General features: G+C 36.9%; 1 protein-coding gene across 1 annotated transcript in view; it reads right to left on the bottom strand.

The window, feature by feature from the left end:
- The window catches only part of mboat2a (membrane bound O-acyltransferase domain containing 2a), a 61936-nt gene that overhangs the window by 10027 nt on the left and 27443 nt on the right, over positions 1-24466 (bottom strand). The window contains exons 2-7 of the mRNA XM_082143295.1: positions 17010-17155; positions 14293-14370; positions 7337-7432; positions 5900-5955; positions 2806-2860; positions 560-743 (exon numbers count right to left, since the gene is read on the bottom strand). Of these exons, the coding sequence (XP_081999421.1) occupies positions 560-743; positions 2806-2860; positions 5900-5955; positions 7337-7432; positions 14293-14370; positions 17010-17155 (615 nt within the window). The remainder of the gene's footprint in view (positions 1-559; positions 744-2805; positions 2861-5899; positions 5956-7336; positions 7433-14292; positions 14371-17009; positions 17156-24466) is intronic.

Genomic DNA, 24466 nt, shown 5'->3' with positions numbered 1-24466 from the left:
TGGAGAAGTCCATTAAACTAAAAAACAATTGTGAAGCACCTCAGGAAGAAATGCATATAAAAGCATGTTCATCTCCAGAACTACAGTCAAAACAAACTCTCCCCTCAGCAAAGCCTGAGTAATATGAGCTCCTGTCTAAGAAGATTCTCACTGATTTAAATGACAAAAAACAAAACAAAAAAAAACTCCATAAGACAACAGATAAAGCCACTCCAATAGGGATGCTTTTAGCATACAGCACAATGAATTTCAGTTTATGTCAAAAGTCTTGTCAGTGAACGTCATTGTCCACACCAAAGTAACACCTCACTCAAAAAGCATTTTCCTTGTAAGGACTGCAAAACTGGTTCTGTCACATCATCGTCTTCCACCTGGCCATTATATTCCTTCAGATTTGCCATGTATAACTTGGGGTTTGTGTTGTGTTTGAGATATATATGTATATATGTGTATGTATATACGACAGCCCATATGTGATCAAGACTACTAAGAGATGTCTTTAGTGTGCAGCTCTGATTCAGTCACCAGAGGGAGCAAGAGAAAGGAGTCATTACACTACCTTAGGTGAAGGGTCATTCTGCTTGAATTTCCCGTTCACTTTGCCGTTTGACTCCAGGTGCTTGGGCTCGTAGCAATGGCCTTCAATAAAGGCTATGTAATCATTATAGGAGCAGGTCGGGCCGGCCAGGATCCCCATAAAGTTACAGTTATAACTCAGATACTCCAGCAGACTCGGCATCTTCCTGTACAGAAAACACAAGGACAGAACAACAATAACTCACCACATAAAGTGAATTAAGTAACAAAGCACAACCCAATGTCAAATACCAAAACATGATTTGCTCTGTAGGAGAGATAATAATGAAAAAGGACAAAAATGTTAACATATTAATGTTATTAGTATAATGTTTTTAATACTTATATTTAAGCAAGCAGGGAATGTTAAAAATACATTTAATGTTACAAGGCCATTAATTAGTTTATGAAGGCTAAGGGATCATGGGAAGCAGCTCTGAAACTGTAGCTTCCCAACAAGCTACAAGTTAAACTTACAAGTTAAGCAACCTTTTTGAAAAAGCTGCGCTATAAGCTAGAAACTATTAACAGTTTAAAGCACCAAAACGATATGAAAATGACATCAAAATTATTTTGTAATGAGGTTATTTACATACTACTGACTCTCTGGATAAATTGCTTGTTTTTAACCAACAAACATTGCTCAAATTAATCTGACACGTTTGTCATTAACAGTCGAGTAGCATTTTGTCACACTGTACTTATTACTCTTTTAAAACAGATGAACAACAATTTAATAAAATGACATATGAGAGTTTTACAGTAAGATTACAGGAATTTGATTTGATTGCTAAGATCTCAGTGTTTGTAGGAAATTGTGTCATGTTTGAACAAGAATGCAACTCAACCAGTATGTAAACATTGACATATTGGTTAACATTTACCACACGGCTGTGGTACAAACATTGTTCAAAACTGCACTCATTAACTGTAGGGTGTGACTTCCGAAACCTCAGAATCCTGACGACTTCCTGTGTGGAAATCGGCTCACATGATCCGGCGGGAATGTTCAGTTGCTTGGCAACAGCCTTCAGGGCCTGATTGTAAATTATTCTTCAAGTGCTATGCTGCTATTTGTGCAATGCAGAGCCATATTACACTCAAAATTATTGTTATTAAACAATGCCGTGCACTCTCTGAGGGGACTAACAAGCATTTGATCAGTAAGAAGGACGTTATAACTTGAATCTGTCTACATTTTTCTGCCATGATTAGAAGACAAATATTTACCTCTAAAATGTTGCATGCATATATGCAAATACATATATCTCACGTATTCAACATGTGTTTCTATATATATATATATATATATATATATATATATATATATATAGCCTATAGAATGCAGTTAGAATGCCCCTAAAATTCAAGATATCAGGGCAAAAATGCCTCTGTATGAGTTTGTCTCATATTTATATCATGATATAGTTAAGCAATATCACACGAGTAACAAGCGCAATATCACACGAGTGCTGTTTTTGTCCCGAATAGCTAATAGTGCAAATGTGATTGTTTCAAATGTGATGATTTTTATTATATACAGTTCAATAAATGAGAAGTTAATATTGTGTTATATTTTAGACACAATATTACTGCTTTTGCTCAATGTTGCCAACAAAAATACATAGAGAGCAATACATTCATAGAGAGCTACTTCACTTCCTAAATAAATCAGCCATTTGAACGAAATGAATGAATGAATGAATGAATGGATGAATGAATGACTGACTGAATGAATGACTGAATTGTTTACTCATTTCAACATTTAACCGCCACCTACTGGCAGTTTTAGTTTCTTAACTAGAGTATCATTTAATTAAAGAAATTGCATTTCATATTTCCATATTAATAAAAAACCCATTAAAGGGATTTCACTCAAAAAAGAAAATTCTGTCATCATTTACTCACCCTCCCGGCCGTTGAAGCCTAAAAGTTTGTGTAATAAATTCTATGTTGAATCAAATGAAACTTTTTATTTATTTTTTATTTTTTACTTGTATTGTCTATTTGATGCTTTTCTCATTTAACACAATAATGACATTTTGGGGGGAAATGTATGTGCGATTAATTCGATTATTAATCGCCACATCGTGTTATTAATTAGATTACATGTTCATACATGTCCTTTTGACTGTTGTCAGTGTGGGTTTGAAGTTGATTTTCTTTCAAAAGAAGCAGAAAGTAAATGAGTGACCTCATCCCAACCACAAACATACCTTTCACACATACCTGACAGCAAGATACTTTTGATTGGGCTTTAGGTGCTCCTCCCTCTTCATCAAGCCTGTGGGAAAAACACACAAACACAGGCCCAAACTCATCAGACACACTCTCACAAGACACTGTCATTTAGAAACATTTAGAAGTTGAGAAACGGAGATGACAAATACTGTTCTGTTTGATTATAATGCAGCAGTACTGCAGCAGTGTGTGTGTGTGTGTGTGTGTGTGTGTGTGTGTGTGTGTGTGTGTGGGGGGGGGGGGGGGGGGGTGTTTGAGGCCAGAGGGTTCCTGTGGTTCACACTGACCAGCAGAAACAGCAGTTATACTCTGATACAGCAAATATGTGTGAATGAAGCCCATGTGACGATGCAGAATCACACGCGCTCGCCAAGTACAAACAGAGACGAAATCACGTAGCTGTGCTTACACGTTCAGCATTTTTAAAGTTACATGTAAACATTTTTTTTATTATACAGGCTTAGTGAGAGCAAACTGATTGCAGTTTATTTAAATATTTAGCGTCCACCCAACGGATTAAAATGCAAATATTGCAAACATGCAATGAAAAATGAATCGAAACTCTGCGTGTAGGCTAGTAGCAAGCTCTTGCGTGCCATCTGAACTCTTGTTTTGGGTTGGTACATAGATCATCTTCTGCACTTTTTACTGTTGTGGCGTTAGCAAACAATGTTTCATGACCTCGCGCGCCCCCTTCTGGATAGGAGAGTGAATCACCTGTGACTGACTGTATTCGTCGTCTGACTGCATGCACCAAACCATGACGTCCGTGCAGTGGTGACGGGACAAATATATGTACCGTTATACCCCTAACACACACACACACACACTACCATTGACTGTAGACATTGATTAAGACTAAGAGTCTATGGGCAGTGATGTTGTGTTTTGAAGCACTGAGCTGCTCTGCTCCAGCCCGGAGCGGTGAAGTCTCTCGGGTTAGCGAAGAAAAGAGATCAAGCCATTCTTCATTCATCTCTGTCGATGCACTGACAACTAGATTAGTCACCCTATCAGCTTCTGCAGGTTTTAATGGCTGCTGGGAATTGCATAACCAACAGCAGCATGCCATGTACACAGACACAATTCCACTCTTCTTCCTTCAGCAAATGCGACAGAATCAACAACACCTCATGATATTTGTTCACCGGGCAGATTCTACACAGACCCATTGAAACACAAATGTATTAATAGCACAACGAACTGAATTACATTACAGCAGAACCATGGCCTAGTTGTTAGCACAATAGCTACAGACACATTGACACATGGTGCGCTAATGCAGGAGACTCGGGTTTGAATCAGTTCCTATATAGTGCCTACAGGGATGACGTATTTTTGTAGGCCAAAATCTGGAAATGAGTCAGCATTATTAAGAATAATTAAACATTAGTCTAACACAAGTCAAAGATCATTTGCCAAATTATCAGAGTGCCACGTTTTTAGTCAGAGTTCAGTTCTCCCTAAAGTGGCGGAGGGAGGAGATGATTGCATAACTTCATTAAAGCACATGGATTAATATGTCATGTGTGTTGTCTGCAGTGGAGCGGGGCAAGTCATGCGGAGGCCGCTCAGAAGTGCTGGGCTGCCGTTTCAGCCAGGCCAGCTGTTCTGTGAGCAACTGCTTCATAGAAATGGGATGTGCTCTCTTAATCTTCCCAAAAACCCTATTAAAGAAAATGTGGTGACTGTGATCTGTGTGACTCAAAAAGTGACTCATATCACAGCGATTAGCTCTGTAGCTCTGTGGTTGACTAAGTATGTAAAAATATGCTAGAAAGGCCTGCAATCTAGTTTGCTTATCAGTTGCATTGTTTGCATGGGAGATTTGCAGGTTGTTGATAAAACTAGAGTGGTTTTCTCTTGGGTTCATGCCATCATGCCTCCTCTGCTGCTCATTCCTTTGTGCTTAAAGGGATATTTCACCCAAAAATGTTTACTCATGTCAATCCAAACCCTTTTCTTCTGTGGAACACAAAAGAAGATATTCGCAAGAAAGTCAAAGCTGCTCTTTTTCATCCAATGAAATTGAATGGTGACCAGGGGCTGACAAGTTTCAAAAATTACAAAAAGTACCATATAACTGACTGACACATACACTATTTTCAAATCTCAGACCAAAAAAAAAGACATTTGCCAACCTTTGGGATCAGCAAGTGCACTGTGAACTAACATGAACAAACAATGAACAGCTGTATTTTTATTAACTAATGTTAACAAAGATTAATAAATACTGTAACAAATGTATTGCTCATTGTAAGTTAATGTTAGTTAATATACTAATGTTATTGAAGTCTTTTATGCTCACCAAGGCTGCATTTATTTGATCAAAAATACAGTCAAAAATAAAATAAAAATTCAATTTAATTCAGCAAAAATTAATTTTATTAAAATTTAAAGTAACGTTTTTCTATTTTAATATATTTTTAAATAATTTATTCCTGTGATGGCAAAGCTGAATTTTCAGCATCATTACTCCAGTCTTCAGTGTCACATGATCCTTCAGAAATCATTATAATATGCCGATTTGGTGATCAAAAAAAGAAAAATCAAAAACATTAATTTCTTTAAAAAATTAGACTCCAAACTTTGAACAATACTGTATATTCAAATATGGTGTGTCAAAATGACAGAATTTTCATTTTGGATGACCGGTCTCTTTCACAAACTCAGAGGAAGTAAAAATCACCTTCATTGTCCTTTATCAATGATCCAGATCATGCAAAAATGATGTGGTGATGCAGCACAATTAGTATCTCATTAAACAGATTTCACCAAGCTGCATAATAAGCGATATAGTGTGTTGGATGAGGTAAGTGTGGTCTGTGAAGCGCAACATCCAGCTGGCATCCCTAACCACTTTGGCCCACTCACTAGAGTGCAGAGCCAGCAATGGTACAAATCAATGGCATACGAGGACGTGGTGTAGCAGCAGGGTTTAACAGCCCTTATGTAATTCCTAGAGCCTCTAACATGGGCATAGATAGAAACAATAGAGCTGTAGAAAGATTTCAGGTAAAAAAATCATGCCAGTTATTGCAACCATGAAGATGAGAATGGGATTAATAAAACTGTTACAAACCATCATGAATCTCAAACGCCAAACTTGTGATCTTCTGTGTGATGACCATCATGGGCCTGGAGACAGAGGGAAAAAGGAAAGTGTGTATGTGAGATCCTGTTTACATCTGAAGTTGAGTCTGTTGGATCCATATGTACGTGAGCGCTTCCACTTCTATCAATACACAGCTATTCGCCATTTATTATTAAACGGCTGTATTGACCACATCTTCGCACAGTTTCTCAAGGGTTGAGTTCACCTTGGTGTAAATAATTCTGATCCGCTTTGATCCTGAGGTAAAACTAGCACCGAATCATTCTGAGGGTGCATGTAGACGCACCGGTGTGTATATAGTAACATGTTGTATACGGTTTTAAGACTGTATATTTGATCTCCCTCATCTGAATTTGAATGAGCATAGACATTTCAAAATAAGAGTCCCGGCCTATTTCGGGCTCGTTTATAAATAAAAGTCACGCAGTGTGTCCAATTTCCACCCAGTTATTATTTGGTTACACAAACTGTAATTTAATTTAATTTTCATTTAATTTAAAGTAAACTATTTTAGCTTCTGTCTGTGATGCCCTGTCACAGGAAGGAAAGACTAAGAACATTATTTGAGGCATGTTATTAAATATATAGATTTTACTAGTCTATATCACTAGTCTATATCACCTACTTGTCTATATCACTTTACTAATCTATATATCACCTATATAGAACAAACTATATCAGCGTTAATATAGTTAACAAAAACTATTTAAAAAATCTCTTTACTTGAAATAAATAAATGTTAACTGACATAAAATAAAATATGAAAAATGTTTTGGCCTAACCTGATGTACCAAACTAAAACTGAGATAAACATTTATAAAAACAATAGACATTTAAATAAAAATAAAAAACTTCCAAAAAAAGATTAAACAACAGAATTACTAAAACTTAACTGAAACTAAAATGAAAGCAGAATTAAATTGAATTCAAAATATTAACAAACGATATTTGTTACAGTGATTTTTTTTCTCAAACAGTGATTTTTTGTTTTTATTAGAATTATAGTTTTGGTATTTATATAAATTGTACACTACTGTTTTGGGTAATTTTGGGTAGTAAAAGTTTATAATTGTTTTTGAAAGAAGTCTCTTATGCTCACCATTGTATTTATTTGATAAAAAATACAGTAAAATAGTAATGTTTTTGTCATTTAAAATAGCTGTTTTCTATTTTTGTGGATTTACATTTTTAGATTTTTTTCAGGATTCTTTAATGAATGAAAATTACAAAAGGACAGCATTTACTTAAAATATAAAAGTTTTTACTGTCACTTTTGATTAATTTAATCAATTTCGTACTTGCGGAATAAAAGAATAAAAGCTTTCTCTTTTTTTTTTCAGTTAGCAAAAATATTTCCACTCAGTTTTCATTAATGATAATGATTCCAGTACAAAAATAACTTACCCAGTGAAGTCAGCTGAGTACATGCCATAGTCAAACACAAAGATTCTGGTGACCTGGCAGAAACTGAGATATCCCAGCGTAACCACAAAGCAGTATCTAAGGAGAAGGCGGCAAATGAGGGGAAAAGTTGAAAAAAAGGCTATATTTGGTAAAACATACCACATTCATACTAGGCCTACTTCATTTCAGCAGTGTGTAAATCGTGGGCACTATTCAAATGTTATGTATGCAAAAAGTGCAGTATACATAAACCACACAGTGTGAAAATACTGTATCCCACAATGCAATGCACCAAATTATCCTTCCATTTCCTGCATAACAAATAAACCCCCAAGTACTTCTCCCTATTGACTTACTTTTGGCAGTCTAAACAAATGAGTCATTTTATAGAAGACTGAGTTAAAATTAGAAAAATAACTGATTTAATTTAATTTATGAGATTAGAAATGGATGTCTCTCACTGAATTCCATTCCATTCCATTAGTATTTTTCTCTTATTTTGTTGGTTAATTTCAATTTAGTAATTGGCGCCATTATCTTAAAATAGCCCGAGCCCCCACTTTACCGCAAATAGCTCACATCTGATATCTGATATTATACAAGCTAATTCATCAAGGTTATTTGCATACTACAACAAATTTGTGAGTGGAGAGAGTGATCAAGGCTTCTCAATTACATCGCTGCCTAAAGCGGTATGTTAGAACAACACTATCAGACTCGTGCCATAACTTCAACTCGGCTTTATTAACATCCTCCCACAATCAGATCTTTTATGCAGCATATTAACCATCAAAAACAGCCACTGAAAGCGATCAAAGACCCACTGCTGTTCAGCATGGCCTCAGTTTGAGGCAAAAGCCTTTGAATTTGCTCCCATTATCAACCGCACACAGCTGCAGAACGTTTGGTATGCTACATTCAGGTTTCTGACTCAGGCAGCCAAGTCCCCCGATTCCTCACCAGGAAACAGTGGGCAAATTCTTGGCAACGTAGTTTCTGTCTTTGCCTCAAACAAAGCCGGTTTAACATGTCTACAGTCCCACTCGCAGTATTCAGAGGCGGTGCCTGCCCTGTCTCAACACTAGGCCCTTCATCAGAGCTGTGAGCAGCACTGTGTGTACTAAGAAGACCTTCTTCTGTTTAAGCATTCTGTAGGATGATTGTGTGGAGGTTGCCTTCTAGTTGCATAGGGAACATTGTACAGTTAGAAGATGGGCTGTGATTTTCAATGTAGAACGCATCCCAAATCCAAAGTATATAACATAGTATGCCATAAATGTCTGGATGGTATACCATTTTTAGTGGATTTTCTAAGTGTGCATCCTTGAATGCTTTTTTGTTCAGCTAATATTGACCACAACTGCAAAACAAAAAGTTTGTGATGTTTTCTATCAACTTGTTCAATAATAATGAGTTTTAAGATAATGGATGTAGATGATAACGCTAACATGCACATGCAAACGAGTGTTTACATCCTACAAAATTATTTTACTACATGCACAAAAGTATGCAAATTCAGATGTAGGCTGTCATTTAGAAAAGTCTTGATTTTGATGTTAGAAACATTAAAAATACAATCCTAAAAAAAATTATATTATTTAAAGGGACCTATTATGGACTTTTTGGAGTCTTGATTTTGTTTTTGGGGTCTACTAGAATAGTTTATTCACACATTATTGCACATTATTTTTCACATATTTTACCTTGTTGCAGCACTTTTCTTCCCAGCCTATCAGTAGCTATGTTTAAATCCACATATTTTATGCGCATTTTCAGATATCGCATCAAAAACTGCTGGATGGAAATGCTAAGATGAGCATAAATTCTAAAAATGTGCATTAAAAAAAACGTATGCGCTCGTTTTAGTCGGATACATTTTTTATCCGATAAGAAATCTATAAACCTATAAATCTATAAAGAAATCACATAAACTAAGATGGAAACACATTTACCGAATAAATTCCACGATGCGCATTAAAAAGTGACTATGCGCGATGGGAGGACATAACTGGACTAACCAGCAGAATGATCTTTTTGCACAGCATCTGAAATGCATTTTGGTTGTTTTGAAATGCCTGAGCAAAGTCTGTTGTCAAAATGGTTCGGTATAAATCCCTCCCAGAACTCTCTTATCTTTCAAACTGCTCAAATTGAAATTGCGAATTGAAAATACGCCAAATGGAAACAACAATTTCGCAAAAATGTTTTTACGCTTGCATGAGGTGGTTTTTCAGGTCACCTGGCGTACGTAAAAGTCGATCATTCTTTAAAGATAGGGGCGGTATGTTTGGACAGAAGATGAGAGTTCTTTATTAAACTCATAAAAGATGAAAGAATTACAGGAATACTTGGTTCTAAACAAAAAAGAAATGCCACAATTTATCAAGACCTTGAAGTAGTTAAGAGGGAGAAACATGCTGTATACTCGCAGTAGTATACAGAAATCCCTTCCCAGTCAATATATTGAAAGTGCAAACTAACTTTCTAACACTAAATCAGTGACAAAAAAAGTGATCTGTGCACACAAATCTTTTCACGGTCACACATTGGCTTTCAAGAAAACCCAAAACAAAAACAAACCAAAGCCAAAAAAGCCAAAAAAAACATTGCATTTAAATAAGACATTAAAATTTTCATTTAAAATAGCATTTTAATTAAATATACAGCCATCTCTTTTCAAAAAAGCGATTGGCTCCTTGTAAGAAAAAGTTGTGACTTCCATTCCAAAAGTGCCATGTTGTGCATAACCTATTGATCTTTTTCAGCCTCTTTCCCTTGACACAGTCTCCACTAGAGAGCATAAACTGCCTTTCAAGGACTCACACTCTACAGTAGCCCATCTATAAATATACATTTACACTATTCATCTCCAATAAGGCAGACAAGAGCTCCAATGACCCGTGATGAGGGCAGTTCTCTCTCTCTCTCATTTCTAGTTCCATTTTCATTTGGCAACAACCGCCGCACTAAGTCTCAAGATGATAATTTACAAAGGTGAGACACAAGGGTGGCGCGTTATCAGCAGCTGTTAGATGGGGGTCTTGTCTACGCCATAAAACCCTTCTCTCACATGCCTGAGTGGAAACATATTAAAGCAATATATCACGTCATAAACGTGTCATTTTTAATGAAACGGGCGACAGTCACACCATTGTGCAATAGAACAAGACCTGAGAGAACGACCTTTCACCAAAACTCTTTAACTCTCAGAGCAGAAGTTAAAGGCACACGGTTATAGAGGGTAGTCTTGTGTTGTGTGTGACTTCACATATTTCACGAGGCTGAACATGAAAGACCTCAGTATGAAAGCTTACCATGCTCCATTTAATCTGTATAGATTCTTAAACTCTTAAACCTGAGTTTGACGCTCAAAGAATCAAGCTGTCAATAAATAGACAGCCATTAGAGCTCTAAAAGCATATTTCACACACCAATCGCTGAAGGTCACCAAGTGGTCTGTAGTTGTCTGCCAAGTTGTCTGCATTGCCTGTCTGTGTTTTTAATTATTTGCATAAAAAAACCTGAAATTTGCTGCCACACCAACTATCACTGTCACTCAAGTTGCCTCAAATCATATGGCCTGTTTACACCTGGTCACTTCTTGCATTTTCTATGATAGGATAGCCATCCAATCGTGAAAAGCCCTCTGAAACGATTTGAGATGGATTTAAATCCGGCCCGCCACAGATGAGCATCTCTTTAGCAAGCCCATGTAAACTGACGCAAATTAAACAGAGTTCAGCGTCGCATCCTGAAGCTCAACACACAAGTGGGACGGTAAGTTAAAGGTACTGTAAGGACATTGAAAGCAATGATTACCATTCAAAAGTTTGGGGTCAGTAATTTTTGTTGTGCATGTAAGTCTTAAATAGGGATGCACCAATATGAGAATTTCGGTCGATACGATAACCAATAATTCTTTATATTTGAAAGCCGATAATTGATATATTGGCCGATACGATAAATCCAAATTTTAATATAATTTTTGAGAGCCTTATACAAAACCAAAAGTCTCACCATTAAAAGCCATGTCCCAAGCACACAATTTTAATGTTTTCATTATAATTTTATGTAGCCTATATGTGACCCTGGACCATAAAATCAGTCACATGTTTTTTATTTATTTATTTTATCACCTGAAAGCTGAATAAATAAGCTTTCAATTGCTGTATGGTTTGTTAGGATAGGAATTTTTGGCTGAGATACAACTATTTAAAAATCTGGAATCTGAGGGTGCAAAAAAAAAATCGAAACATTGAGAAAATCGCTTTTAAAGTTGTCCATTTATGTTTTCCCGATTGTGCTCCATTCACTCACAAAAAGAAATGTTTTATTTATTTATGGTAGGAAATTTACAAAATATCTTCATGGAACATAATCTTTATCTAATATCCTAATGATTTTTGGCATAAAAGAAAAATCTATAATATTGACCCATACAATGTATTGTTGGCTATTGCCTCAAATATACCCGTGCGACTTATGACTGGTTTTGTGATCCAGGGTCACATATGACAGATTGTGCTGCACATGTTACACTGTATTTTCCTTTTTTTGGAAGTGATTCCAATCATATTGTGGACAGGAAAAATCCTGTTGACAGTTCGTGGCTGCAAGAAAAAAAAAATCCACATAAATTCGTCAAGTTACTGCTAAGTTCCATAGTACGACCAACCAGTTATTATATTGTTAAAAACATCACATTTAGGAAATAAAATGGGTTGCGAATGTCATCTCGTGTTGGCTTTAAGGCCAGAGAAGAGAGAGTATGGAGTATTCAGGGTTTTTTTTTATATAATGAAGTGTTTGCATCATGACGTCAGCAGCTAATCTATGCCAGTTTGATTGTTAGTCTGACTTAATGATTACAGGTAATAAACCAGTTAAGTAATGTGAACCTCTCAAAATAGATACTTCTGCTTTCTGCTTCACACACACACACACACATATCGTGCATTCCTTAGTGGTTTTCCACCCCTGTTTTTCAATTTCCCTTCATCCTTTGCTTTGCCCTCTCATCTCCCCTGAGCAGTGGAGCATGGCATCACTCTATTACTGACTGATCGTCTCCTGGAGTTTCAAAAGGTCTGTTCTGTAGCGCTGCATCCCTAATGCGCTCTCTGTTCTCACTGCAGGGAACAGGGCCAGTCTATGTCTCTATCATCCCCACAGACTCCTGCACAAGTTCATCTTATCAGTCTTCAACAGTTTACAAGTTGCTGCTTTTTACCTAGAAGAAAACAGATAAACAGCCAAGAGAAAGGAAAAGTGACTTGTTTCATAATCGGTGCAAACTACAGATGACTGTGACCTAAAACTTTATCTTGCATCTAATATGAAACATTCACGGTTCAAAATACGTTGTTTCAAGGTCTAGTTTGTCTAGTTTAGCAATGCAAAGTCCAGTAGGTTAAAGGAATGTACTGGGTTCAAACTATAAAAATCACAAACTATCAGGAGTGTCCTGTTGTAGGTGGAAAGTTCTGGTTACTTGCAACAGACATAATTCACATGGAGTCTGCTCCACATAAACCATAAACCAGTTACACAGAAAAAAGAAATCTTGTTAAATTTACGATAAAAAAAGCTGTCGTGGTTGCCAGAAATTCACCATAAAAAATGTTATGGGATGGAACTAGTGCCTGTATATTTTACAACTTATAACCATACATTTTATTAAGTGATATAATGGTATATACCCAACTACTTGAACAAATCAAAATCAGTTTTTTACCTAAAAATATACCAACACAAAACACTATCAGGGTAACACACATGAAATTCAAATAATACAATAAACAAATGGTAGATATTAAAATTCTATACTATTGTGTTTAAATAAATTTAAAAATTAAAAAAATTAAATGCTACAAGTGAATTTGAGCATCACAGCATTACAGTATGAAAAATTCATATTAAGATTTTATTTAAAAAAATTACAAATAAAATAAATAAATAATATATATGATATATGTTTATTAACATTTAACAGTATTATTATTTTTTTTGTAATGTTTTGTTTTTAAAGATGAACTCTTAATGAGCATTAGAGGATGGCAAAGGGAAACTAAATGTAAAAATAAGGGAAATGACAACAATTAAATCCAGTATTGATTTTTGCTGGTTTTTATGATTTTTTTTAAGAGGTAAATGTGAGGTGGTGTATTGAACCCAGAACATTCTACAGTATGCACTATACCTGCTCTGTGTGTTTAGCACACGAGGACAAACTCCTTGTATGATAATTATGCAGTTATGCAAACATCTGGGCAGAAGGCCGACGGTCAACTTGTCATAATGACCTTTTTTAACTAGCCGAAGTTCACAAACCATGCTGGAAGGCCTTTTGGCTGGATGTTCAGAAGTATGTGCCAAGGTCAGGTGTCCTAGTACAGTTATCTAAATCTCTCAGATTTGGGGTTATTTGGGGTAATCAGAAATCCGTAATGAAATCATATGATCGTGTCAGTATTTTCCTTGTTTTTGTTGCCATGGCCTAGGATTCAGTACACACTACACATTAGTGTTGACTTGGTTTTTAATAATAATCACTATCGAGCAGCACTGGTTATTTTTGGTACCGCCCTGAGCGGCAGTGCAAACACATGGTCCAGCACATCTGACCTCAGATCAGAGGTAGCCGTCACTCAGCATACAACTTGTGGAAACAATGATAAAAACAGACGTTCACTCGTTGCCCCGGGGCTGTTTACTCAAAAGAATGAAATGGATGTGTGAGAGCGGCATGGATTACTCTTCAACAAACCAAACGCAGGGTTAGATGAATAACTCATAAGCATATTGTGAACTGGATGGCTTGATGACTGTGTCATGACACTGTTGAGAACACTGTTCCAATGCCATAAATAATACATTTGTGATTTGACATGAGATTGTTCCTGTTACTGAAAGCAGGGCCGTTTGATGGTGTAGGGAATTGTGAGGTCGGTACTCACTTGTGCATGTGTTCCACACCTGTGAAGATCATAACGCCGTAAGCAAGACCGCTCTGTACCAGAAAATGTAAGGCATACCTGAAATGAAGCACAAGGAGAAGAGGATACCAATAAAAGGAGTATGGACATAAAACTTTATTAAACTATGACAATCAGTTTGAACAGGACAGAATTGGGTTTCTGAATAACATAAGACAGACAATCTCAAATAGCCCATGTACAAATCCCAGTAGATCAGCAGTTTCTGAAATACTCAGACCAGCCCCGTCTGGTACCAACAACCATGCCAAGTTACATAAATCACCTTTCTTCCCCATTCTGACGCTCAGTTTGAACTTCAGCAGATCGTCTTGACGATGTATACATGCCTAAATGCATTGAGTTGCTGCCATGTGATTGGATGATGAGATATTTGCTTTAACATATATGCTGTGCCATCCAGGGTGTTTCCTAGCATCCCCATGACCCTAAGCATGACAAGTGGTCAAAGGAGTTGCTGATTGAATTTATTGCTACTTTCACTAAATAAAGATCACAACTTAACCGATTATTTGCATTGTCTACACTTTGTTCATGCAAATTGAAGTGTTATAGCTTTGTCATGCCGCTTGCTCGCAGTGCATGTTTGGCTTTACGGCGTCATATAGCAAATCCAAAATAACTCTAATTTGTGTGCACAACATGTCTTACAATGCTGAACCGCTGTAAGAAAAAGCATGTTGCAAACAGAAATTTGGCACAAAATTTAGTAGACCTACATAAAAGGCTGTAATCGACACCATCCAAAAGAAGAAACATCCATCTGGAATTGTTTGGATTGTGAAAAAAGTGGGCGGTCTGTACTAGAATAGAGCTAGAGCTATCTTACACAATGCCTATATAATGGGAAAAAGAGAATTTTCTTTTGAGGGGTGAGGCAAGCAATTGCATTTCGTTGACACAAAAGCTTCTTTTTTTTTTACTTTGCAATAACATGTACTGATGAATCCCACACAATAACACCTGGAACTCACATTAAGAAAGTAAATAATAAACTGAATGAGCCTCTGCTGGACAGAGAAGGGTTCAGAGAAAAACAAACTCTCTGAGTATGTGACGATAGCACATCATCTCAATGGGGTCACAGCTGCTGGGAAACCCCCTCACACACTGCCACACAAATAGAAAAGACATTTGCTTGATATAGTTGGTACTTACTACAATATGAGGAAAAATTAATGCATTCCAAAATGCGCAAGTACCACACATTAGCATCTTCTAGATCTTGGTAAACTTCTTCTTGCTGTCATGTTCATTGCATAAAGACTTCCTGTTTGATTTGGGTAGACTGACCTTTGCTCAGAGAGCTGTAATATACTGCTCCGTATGGTCAGATGTTTTTCAATAAATGCCAGCTTGAGCATGACTCCCACTAATGCAATTCATCACACTTTGACCTTGTGATAAAAAAAGTGATTTGATTATGTAAATTTGGTCTGTCTTTATTTTGGTTAATGTTGAAACACTATCCGAGGTCTAAAAGTCTTATGCTTTTACTTTGCACTTTTCTTATTAGTACAAAATATGCCATTATAAAGTACATTATCATTAGTACATAAAAATACATGAAATGTATACATGAAAAGAAAAAAATAAATACATTTGAGACACTCATATTTAATATGAATCTCAGAATGTCTTAGTATTAAGTTTGAATAGGGTAAAATTTTAACTATAATAGATATCACCATACTTTCCCAATAGATTAATCAAAGTACAGTGAGACAATTGTTTTGTATTACAGGTTTTCTGAAATGTTATGTTTAAATATGCAAATTAATTAATTAAATAAATATGCACTAATTTCATACATTATCAGAACAGAAATGTAAACATTGGATAATGCCAGGTTCAAAATTATGTTTCATCTGTTGACATAGAGTTAAAGATATTTACAAAGGGAATCTCTTTTTATCATTCTATAAATCAGAAATTACTGTCAACAGTCAGAAAAAAAAAAAAACTTTCACCGGGTCCAATATGAGGTTTCCAATATGTCTCCAACATTTTGATCCCAATGTATATTAAATCTTTAAACTAAGGTATGAAGAGTATTTTTGTTCGTCATTTTGTTATCAAACATTTGAAAAGGCCTTCGGAAAAGGTGGTTGCTTTTCCTTATTCATTTCATTAACTGCACAGTAACATTAAACTATTAAAGTCAACATTGAAAATACAAATAGTACCAATGCATACTGTACATGTTTTACCTGTTAACTAACGACTCCTTCCATGCATCTCAATGCAGCTTTTCTGTTATGTTCAACTCTAATTTAATTTGAATACATTTTTGGAAAAAAAGTTGCATTTATGGTTCAGTCCTGACAAACCAAACCAAACCAAAACAGGCCTCCTTAAAAAATTGACATATTTCTTACACTAATGGTGTGGTGTTGTAAAGGTGTACAGATCAATAAAAAAATAAAAACAGATCAATAAACAGACCTACAAACTGCTCCATCAAAGCATCTCTCAAGTTTCCAGCATGCAGCACACAGCGTAGCTTCTGAGGAGATTCTGGTCTTCTGCCAGCAGTCCATAGCCTCATTATAAATTGAATGGCTCGCTAACCGCCTATCAATGCTATGATATGCAATTCATAGATCCAAATGCATTTGCTATGGATCAAATGTGGATGGATCTGAGATATATGAGGGATGAAACAGACAAACACTCACCAGCCAAAGCAGAAGAGGGCCAAATAGAAGCCCAGCAGGGTGGCAACTACATGCCGGATGAAGGGACTCGTCTTACTAGGGTGCAGGTAGAGTCTGAACCAGAAAGCCGTGAGCAGGGCGAACAGCTGGCACACCACAAAGTTCACCTAATGAGAGACACAGAAGGTTAATTTTGAGGTGTTCAAGAGGAAAAGTCAAAAAGCAACACAACTTTCAATTAAACTCATCTTAATACAGACCAAATAAATTAGAAAGGTTCTTCAGATAAGCCTAGGTCTGTGACTTCAAAAAAATTAACTAAAATACACTATAGGATAGGAAAATTAAAACTAATCTCCATTTAATTTTCAAATGAATGTCTTCAAGTACATCTGGATTATGGCTTTAATGCTGAATTTAAACTATGTTGACATTAACACAAGATAAACGCATTTGTGAAGAGGGTAAAGTCATGTCAGTGGATGAGAAGAGGGAATTACATCATAACAAGCTTGAAATGTTCTCTTGGTTCAGAACTGGGGGTCACTGTTTGGCTGCCGACTTTCAGCAGTTAGTTCCTGCTAGTAAATGCCGTAACTACAAAATTACGTGGCGAAAAAAAGCATCTTCCTTCATCAAAGGCATATACTACTTAATACAGGGTTCCCACACCTTGGTTAACTTCAAATTCAAGGACCTTTCAAGGACTTTCCAGGTCCAATACCCTCAAATTCAAGGACTTAAATGGGACACATTTCAATAGAGAGCAAGGTTACATCGTGATACCTTGTAAGATACATTGTTACAGTTTTCATGTGTCAAACTATGCAAAAAAACTTTTTTTTTGCATTTATTTTTGGCCATATGACAGAGATCTGATGTTCTATTTGTGGTATTTCTGTTTTGCATAAAACTGAAGAATATTCGGTACATCCTCCTAAACTGTATTTTCAAATGATCTGATATTTACTTTTGCATGGCTTTTATTTAAAAGAGCTTGGGCTCATGTAACCAGACTATTTTTGCAGTGTCTCACAGTGTGTCTGTGAAACGTTGAGGTTCCATCGTAGTTGTTTTGTGTGCGCGTGAACGTCATGGTAACGTACAACAAAAAGTACCACACGCGGGAAACACTTAACGTAACTTGCAAATGCGTGTAACTAACGTAAATCAAGCAAGCTAGTGTGCATAGGCCACGAAGTGTTTGTGAAATAACACGTTAACGGACCGGAGGGAATAATATGGAATAAATTCAAGCATTTTCAAGGATCTGTATCTATGTGTGTTTATTTTCAATAACTTTCCAAGGCCTTGAAATCTTTTTTCCAGATTCACAAACTTTCAAGGATTTCAAGGACTCATGGGAACCCTGTTAATATATACAGTATAACAAAATAAGTACTTTCAGAAACCCTTCCATATATCCTCTCAGCCTTTGCAAGACACAATGTCCATTGAAATCATTGGATTTTATGACAAGAAAGTTTGGATTTTTCTTCATGCCCCAACCACTCTGCAAAACTAATTCTAAAGCCCTATTCGCACGGGATAAGTATTACCTGGTGAGCTCTAGTCATTTGTAATAATTGCGGAGGTTGTCTGTGATCTTAACCCCGTGAGAAATCGGCATCTCTGTGATTTGACGGGGTCGTATATAATTTTTTCAAGGTTTTTGATTCCTGTGCGTTTTTTTTATCCATCTTTCGCGAAGAATGGAGTGTTTTGATAGTATCTGGGGTGCTGCCGGGTCATATCGCTATACACTATACAATAAAACTAAGTGATAAGAAAAGAAACAGCATGTAGTTCACAAACCAATGAAAGTGTTTTATTTTACATGATGTCACTGTTTACTGTACAAAGTCACATCTGGACCTGAACATTACAGTCTTCTGTGCTTTATACGGCTAATCTCGTAAAGTATGTACAGCTGGCTGCTGAGTTGAATCTTAAGTCTCTCGCTCTCTTTAATTTCAGGAATATTTTACTTGCGCAAGATTAGGGGTGGGTTAACCCTTTTTTTGAGAGCTATCCAATAACTTCATGAGTGCAATAGTCAAAACAATACAGCTCCTGTATGGTGACACACTACACAGATACAGAAATACTAGAGCTCAAGGTCCTGATGATAAATGAGGTATGCAAAGTAGTGAAATAAGCATTTAAATCCAAACCCTTCCAAAGCATCGCCAGTATTAATCAGGAGTTTCTCACTGATCGTGAGTAGCAAGTGGGTGAGAGCAGAGATATGCTTGTCCATTACCTAATGGACAGTTTATCTTAGCGCTAAAGCTGCTTTTCTGCCATTATGGAAGCTGATGAGGCGCTGGTTATGTTCGGGATGGGATGATAGATGCATACAGCTTACTGCGAAGTATACACTAGCCACGTACACTATAAAGTTTCTGAAATAACAACCACAGTTAAATACGCACATGAATCCCATAAATTATCGTTCTGTGTGTGTGTATGGAACGTGACTTAACAATAGCCTGTGTGCTTTAGGACATGAATCATGTACTAGTACTAGTCATTAGATACTAGTACCTATTAAATGGATACTAGTACTTATTCTATAGATACTAGTACCTATTTAGTAAGATTTTTAGTAAGTAGTTCACTAAAGTACACTAGTAAGATAAAAAATCTTACTAAGTACACGGACATGAATCCCCTAAATTATCGTTCTCTGTGTGTGCATGGAACGTGACTTAACAATAGCCTGTGTGCTTTAGGTATTCACTATGGCTATCTTGACCAAAGTAATATTACAGCGACCAAAGCCTTTTTTAATCAGATCAGTATCGACAGAGGCGTTGTGTTTTGTACTGGAAGGCTGCTTCACAGAGTAGCGCAATCCAGTTTTTATGGAGCTGCTAAAATATGGGTCACGATATTTTTGACTTGTAAAGCTTTTGGATTTATTTAGGTTTATTTTGGGCTTGATCTTGTTTGTGTTTTTTCTGGCAACACGAATGAGTCAAGGCTCAAACCTCTTTCCCTGTTTGCACCGCACACACAGAAGACACATCTCTGATGTGCGTTTACATACGTCATTGACAACTAGTTGCTCGGTTATGTTCAGAAAAATATCCCATGGAAATAATCTAAAAAACTAATTAAAAAATATAGTATGCTGCATTGTTGACACATGACCTCACACTGAATTGCATGTTTAATTCAGGAAGTTTTGACCAGTTATCACATAGGAGATGTATACATTAATATCTTTAGGATATTTTTATCTAAAAATGTCTCCTGTTTTGGCGAATAATGAGTCAAGGAGTTTCCGGTTCATTCATCAATCTTGAAATGGGAGGTCGATTCAAGAGCATTGCTTTGTGTGATTACACTAAAGCACAGTTTGCTGAATATAAAAGGTCATACAGGTATTGTTTGTATATATGCATACAGAAAATATGCATAGTCTGCAAAATATACATACTGCAAAAACAGAACGGGTTGCTATTTTTAATATATCCTCAGCTGTGGAGCAACACAGACACATTATATTTCTCCCTGCTGCTCAGTGGCCTTCTGTCTGGCTCTCTTGAGTGTGTGTGTGCGCGCTTGTGTGTCAGAGAGAGAAAGAGAGAGAGTGTGTGTGAGAAAGCAAGAGTGAGGTCATCTTTATGTGCCTGCTGCCATGCAAATGAGCTCCAGCTCAACAAAGATACAATCCGTCACCAGCTTAAAATAACTCCGCCTTCCCGACTCTGCACTGTTTTATTTATCGCTCACTCTCCATTCATTTTACTCTAGTTTAGTTCACTTATTCAATTTTACTTGACAGGGACAAATCACGTCCATTACAATAAGCGTGGCCCATTCCGTCCCAGTATCCATCTGAAACAAGGATGGGCTTGAGTTTTAATATCTTTCAGATATTTTACGCCGGTGATTGATTACGCTACTTGTGTTGTTTTCAAAACAAGCTTTCATTTCAATGGCAGATCATCCGACACATTTGTACTGTAGACTGACAATTAAAAAAGAAATAGAGACAGTGTGTTGCAAAAATCATATCCCCATGCCGAATCCTCAAGGCATTTCATTGGCAGAGTAACTATATTCAGTGCCCGATCAGAAATGACAGAACATTGCTTTATGGAGTCTAAATGATTGAATTAAACATTTAATTATGTTATGTTTTCAGAAAGCCTTTAGTTAGTAAGCTAACAGCTATAGCCTTTGAAAATGTATATCAGATAATAATCACCATATAGCTGAAAATAGTCAAATTAAATATTGAAATAACTTTTGTTCAGTGTCAGTTAACAAGCTGCAGCTTTGCCAAAAATGTAATAAATAAATAAATAAATAAAAATTCATAGGGGGGTACAATTCTGTCATGGACAGCAACAGAGTATAACTTCAGTAGAAAAAGTGACAAAAATAAAATGTTCCTCCCTATTCTAAAAATGGCAGAAAATGTGCTGGAAAGAAGACAATAGCATTCAGTTAGCATAAAACCTTGGGGAATGTTACTGAAACTTCAATCAGAAGGCTTTTGTTTTGTTTTCACTGGTCTATTTCTGTCATTCCCTTGAGACACCTCTCATCCCCTCGGTCCCCTTCAGGTGCTTGTCACTTTCGTTCTGAATCTCCCTGTCTGAAATGTTTCAACTGCTGGAAACGTGTCCTTCCTTGAAAAGAAAACTCACGCATCTCCTTAACGTTAGAGGCAGTTTTACTGTACAGAAAAAGCCATTGTTTTCCAGTCTGCTTAAACAGGTCAACGGTGTGTATGGCAAGCCATTTTAACATTTAATCCTTAAACCCTACTAGTATCTATTTTCATGCTACTAGTACTTATTTTTTAGATACTAGTTTCTATTCCATTAAGTACTAGTACTTATTCATTAGCTACTAGTGCTTATTTTTTAGGTACTAGTGCCTATTTGTTAGATACTAGTACTTATTCATTAGATACTAGTACTTATTCATTAAATACTAGTACTTATTCATTAGATACTAGTACTTATTCATTAGATACTAGTACTTATTCATTAGATACTAGTACTTATTCATTAGATACTAGTACTTATTCCAATATTGACTAGTATTTAATTGTACTGTTAAGAAAAAAATAGAACTAGTGCTTATTTTTTAGTTAGTAACATTTTAGATCAAAGATATCCTTACCTTAATAGATACTAGTACTATTTAAATAATCAGTATGCAAATACTATGTTGAATATTAATGAACCAACAACATATCAAAGAGAGATGACACAGGAAACGGACTGAATTACAGAAGGCCATTTTCAAAATAACAATATAATAATGGCCTAACTTTTCAATGGTATTAGAGTAAAAAATATATAATGATTAGGCATATGTAACAGTGCATAATATACTCTTATTTTGACATGACTCTCATTCTCAGACGCAGATTAAAATTCCGAATTTTTGGTTGCAAGGAATTATGAATGCTCACCAAAAATCTCAATCTCTGGGTATTGTGGTTGATTGGCTGGTAGGTATGAACTGGTTTTTGGATCTACTTAACTGTTGTTTGAATTTTATTATTGGCCGTTAAGTCTTTATTATAGCCTACTGTACATTCAAAACAATAAATGTCATATTAAACATACATCTTTCCTTGTGTTCATGCTAACCAATTAGCTATAGATAAACCAACAAAGCCAGTTACTTATGAAAAATCAATCTTCTATAGCCTTAGTTTAGCCTGCATTACCATATGAACTCTGATTGGATGGTTGAGAGTGTACTCATGTTTATGTAATGATCTGTTAAAAGAAGATATCTCTTAATATTTTCTTACTAGTTCCTTTTGAGGTTGAAGATATCTGCAAATTAATAGATAGTAGCTATTCTGTTTTTGATATCATCTAATAATTAGTAATTATTACAAACAACAGTTAAGTACCCACCCTCACAATTCTCATCTCTGGATGTGAATACCGCAACGGACACCTTATGCTCCACTCTAATCTCTTCTCTAGACATTATCTGCCCTCTCTCCTCCAGGCCAGCACGCACTACTCCCTCTAACCCCTGGTTATCTGAGGTTCTTCGGGAACACCGGACCAAACTCAGGGCAGCGGAGAGGAAATGGCACAAATCAAAAGACGCATCTGACCTGAGTATGTATCAATCTCTCCTCTCCTCCTTTTCTGTTGATGTTCATGCTGCAAAATCTTCATACTTCCACAACAAGATCAACAGCTCCTCCAACACACGATTACTCTTCAAGACATTCAACTCTCTCCTCTGTCCACCTCCACCACCTCCCGCCTCCTCCTTAACTGCTGACGATTTTGCGACCTTCTTCACCAACAAAACAACAGCTATCAGCAGTCAGTTCTCAGCTCCACACACACAGGAACCCAGACCGACCCCTTCCACAGCCAATACCCCTCTGTCCTCCTTTTCTTCGCTAACCGAGGAAGAAGTATCTACACTTCTCCTCTCCAGTCACCCTACCACCTGCACGCTTGACCCCATCCCCTCACACCTTCTACAAGCCATCTCTCCCACACTTCTACCATCACTCACACACATCATCAACTCATCCCTCCACACTGGCACCTTCCCTACAGCATTCAAGCAGGCTCGGGTTACTCCACTGCTCAAAAAACCAACGCTAAACACATCATTGGTAGAGAATTACAGACCTATCTCTCTCCTACCATTCATTGCGAAGACACTTGAAAGAGCTGTCTTCAACCAACTAACATCCTTCTTGTCTCTAAACAACCAGCTGGATGTCAACCAATCTGGCTTCAAGAAAGGACATTCAACTGAGACTGCATTACTGTCAGTCACAGAAGCCCTACGGATCGCAAAAGCTGCTTCCAAATCTTCAGTCCTCATTCTCCTGGATCTGTCTGCTGCCTTCGACACGGTGAATCATCAGATCCTTCTGTCCACCCTCTCATCACTGGGCATCACAGGAACTTCACTCCACTGGTTTGAGTCCTATCTCACAGGTAGGTCCTTCAAGGTCGCATGGAGAGGCGAGGTATCCAGAGCACATCAGCTGACCACAGGGGTTCCCCAGGGTTCAGTTCTTGGTCCCCTCCTCTTCTCCATCTACACCACATCACTGGGACACATCATACAGGCACACGGTTTTTCCTACCACTGCTATGCTGATGACACACAGCTCTTCCTCTCCTTTCAACCAGATGATCCCACAGTAGCTGCACGGGTCTCAAGCTGTCTGGCGGACATCTCCACATGGATGAAGGAACACCACCTGCAGCTCAACCTGGCAAAGACTGAGCTTCTCGTCCTCCCTGCCAATCCGTCTCTACAGCACGACTTCACCATCCAGCTAGAGTCATCATTAATCACCCCATCAAGATCGGTCAGAAATCTTGGAGTAACGTTTGATGACCAGCTGACCTTCACAGATCACATTTCAAAGACAGCTCGATCATGCAGGTTTGCACTGCACAACATCAGGAAGATCAGGCCTTTCCTAACTGAGCATGCAACACAACTTATCG

The sequence above is a fragment of the Leuciscus leuciscus genome, assembly GCF_965113295.1.
Source record: "Leuciscus leuciscus genome assembly, chromosome: 17".
In the NCBI taxonomy this organism is placed as follows: Eukaryota; Metazoa; Chordata; class Actinopteri; order Cypriniformes; family Leuciscidae; genus Leuciscus; species Leuciscus leuciscus.
The sequence above is the reverse complement of the archived record's forward strand: the minus strand, read 5'-3'. Positions and strand labels throughout refer to the sequence as shown.